Source organism: Urtica dioica, chromosome 9 (genome assembly GCF_054948205.1).
Source record: "Urtica dioica subsp. dioica isolate 48M chromosome 9, U.dioica_male_clone48M_v1_H2, whole genome shotgun sequence".
Taxonomy (NCBI): Eukaryota; Viridiplantae; Streptophyta; class Magnoliopsida; order Rosales; family Urticaceae; genus Urtica; species Urtica dioica.
Window position 1 is genome coordinate 18411438 of NC_142764.1, and position 3351 is coordinate 18414788.

The 3351-nt window shown below is 35.4% G+C and overlaps 1 protein-coding gene across 1 annotated transcript; it reads left to right on the forward strand.

Annotated features, from left to right (window-relative positions):
* The first annotated feature begins 1234 nt into the window (after window positions 1-1234).
* Window positions 1235-2470, forward strand: LOC149385465 (uncharacterized). The gene is made up of 3 exons (XM_089626999.1): window positions 1235-1342; window positions 1503-1587; window positions 1848-2470. The coding sequence occupies exons 1-3, from the start codon at window positions 1331-1333 to the stop codon at window positions 2378-2380; spliced, it is 630 nt and encodes a 209-aa protein (XP_089483125.1). The 5' UTR covers window positions 1235-1330; the 3' UTR covers window positions 2381-2470.
* The last annotated feature ends 881 nt before the right edge of the window (window positions 2471-3351 follow it).

Consider the following 3351-nt stretch of genomic DNA (forward strand, 5'->3'; position numbering starts at 1 on the left):
CAAGTACAGCATTTCAAGACAAAAAACAGAACAAAAAAGATAAGCTAAAAGTCAGTGGTCAATACCACTAGGACAAAAAGTATTTTTAGATGCGACAAAAGTCGCATCCAATGGTCAAAATAGATGCAACATTGGATGCGACATCCGAAAGACTAAATAAGCGTGATCTAAGATTTGGATACGACAAAGTCGCATTCGAAAGGCTAGTTAGATGCGATTAGTCGCGTCTAAAAGTAATTAAATTAAAATAAATTCACGTCATCAACTGAACGAAAATAAAATGGGAAATAAATTCCGCTTCAAATTTAGACTTTTGGATGCAACTAGTCGCATCTATCAGTCAACTACTTAAATGAGCGAGAATTGTAGATTCTTGGTGACTCTATCGAATGCAACTAGTTGCATCGCATCCAATGTTCTTTCGGATGCGACTAGTCGCAACCAAAACTCAGCCGATGTCAATGATCCAAATTGTCTTAGTGTACCAAATTTGAATAATTATCAAGTTACGTGATTAATATCATGACTTTTAAGACATTAGAGAGCTATTAATTTCAATTAAGATTTTTATTCTAGTCAATTTTTTTCTAGATGGCTGGATATATATCCAACATTAAACAAAAAGAATGACCCAAACTGGAGTATGAGACTAGGTACCTACATGTGCTAATTATCATGATTAGCACGTAGAAGTTGTGGTGCTAATCCTAATTGTGATGTTTAATCTGTATTTGTAGACAAGTATATTGTTTTTTTTAATAGGGATAATTTTATTTACTTGTAAACAGCCTTTTAACTAGTTGATTCAATCACATTTCCAGAAACACCACAACCACAAATTATATAATTTCTTGATTCAATCGAGCCCATAAAAATTCTACAAGGAATAAGTGCACTAAACCTGCAAATCAATTTCAAAATAAAATCTAAAAACCAATCTAAATTCTGAATCTAGGTTTAAATAACCCTCAATCCATCAATTTCAAAAACTAAGTATAAGCCCTAAATTAATCTGAGTTTGGAATTTAATGTAAGTTTAAAACATAAATCATCAATCTAAATTTCAGAACTTAGTTTGAACACAATCAATTTCATTCACCTTCTCTCGGTTTCACGTATAATTAGTGTTGGAATAAAGTGGAGATTATAACAATTAGTCATTTAACTAAAACAAACTGTATTCTACTAACAGTTTTAGGTTTGTCGCATTGTCAATCACAACTCTCTCTATATAGTATGCAATGGTTCTAAAAAGTATTTATCCGTGCCGATAATAACAATTCTGAAATTTTTATTTTTGGCTTTACATCTTAGGGTTAAGGGCTAAACTATGGTGGATAAGGTATACATTGTATAAGCGTTTACATCAATGATTCCATTTCATTCAGATAGAATAGAATCGATTGTTTACTCATTATTATTGTTCTAATCATGAATCCTTATAATTAATTAGATGTTATGAAGCTCTTATGTTCAGAATTTTGTAAATATTTAATTGTCAGCAAGTCACCATAATGGAGCTGAAGGTGGACCTTCAATGTCATCGATGCTTCAAGAAAATCAAAAGAATTCTCTGCGAATTTCCCCGTGAGTTTTCTTTTCAATATATATGACTCGCGTACTACACATGTTTGTGCGTACATATTTTGAAATTAACAATTACGTAGTAGTATACAGTTTATTATACAAATCATCTTGATCATCTTCCATTTTATATTAAACATAGCTAGTTGTGCATGTAATTTATTTGCGATCGTAAACTGGATATATATCCATATGTATATAAACATGAAGTAATAAATAATCAAATAGCCATATAAACATTTGGTGTCCAAAAATGAGCACAGAGATACAAGACCAGGTGTACGACGAGGGACAAAACAAGGTGACAATCAAAGTAAGATGTTGCGATCCCGAGAAGATGAAGAACAAAATTATGTGCAAAGCCAAAGGCATCCTCATATGCATCGAGATCATTGTCCCAGAACCACCAGAGCCAAAGCCCGAGCCAGATCCGAAACACGTGAACGTGGTTATTACAATCCCTCCCTCGGAACCGGTGACGAAGCCGCGCTGCACGGATTCTCACGATCGCCGCCACTGTGGGCCCTGCTACTACGGTTGTCCGAATCAGTGGCCCTGCAATCCGCCGCCGCCGCCGTATTGCAATCCTCTGCCGCCGTGCAAGCCGGCTCCGCCGTGTAATCCGCCGCCGCCGCATTGCAATCCTCTGCCGCCGTGCAATCCTGCTCCGCCGTGTAATCCGCCGCCGCCGTGCGGTGGATACTATTATGGATATGGAAGGCAGGTGTGTGAGGAGTTGGTCGTAGCCCGCTATGACTGTCAGGACAATTATGGACCGCCCTGCACTATTATGTGATTCATACATGTGGCTAAGAGAAAAAAAAATATAATAATAATAGGCTTTTGGCCCAAGTAGTCTCTGGATTTTTATATTGTTTTATTTTATTCTCGAACGTTTAAAAAAATAAATTGTGGATTTTGTAATATTTTGGTCAATGTAAAATAATAATAATAAATATTTTGAATGAAATTTGACGCTTATGTAACTTTAAACATATTTAAACCTTGCTTATACTATAGAGACCTTGTCAAGGTGTTGTGTGACACATTTAAAAAATAAAATATGAAAAGTACTTGCAGCTGACTTTACGCCATTGTAAGACCAAGGGTTCTTGAACAATGATTCGGTTGCTTTGGTATTTTGAATAAAAATTTGAATTCTAGCATAATAAGTATAAGTTCTGTCACTTATTTTATAAAGCCTATATAATATTTCCAATGACATATCGGAGGATAGGTGTCAGAGGAGGCAAACGGCAGCCCGGCAAGAGGTTGAGAGGTGGAGAGAAATAGATAGATCGTGACAAAAATATAGAGAAATAGAGAAGGAACTTAACTTCTCAGTGGAGTGGCAATGGAGGCGGTGAGCGGAATCGACGAATAGTAGAGGGAGACTGAGATAAGAGAAATGTAAAAATAAAAAATTGTTGAAATAAAGTGTGTTTGAATGAAATTAAAGAGACTTTAATTTTGTGGCTGACCGTTTATTAACGGTTTTGTGACTTCATTGGCGTTGAAGGTTGAAGTTATATGTGGACTTCATTGGCCTTGACGGTTGAAGTTATATATGGCTTTGAAGGTTGAACGTTCTTACAAGGTTGTAATCATTGTCATTCATTCGATCGTATGTAATAATGGTATTGACGTGCATTTAGTCTAAATGGTTATAAAAGTTCATACTTTTACTTATAAAAGGCTGAACTTTGTTGATTTCCTTCTTTTCTCTTGATTTTTTCGTTGTTTTTGTGGTATTTTCTGGCACAAGTT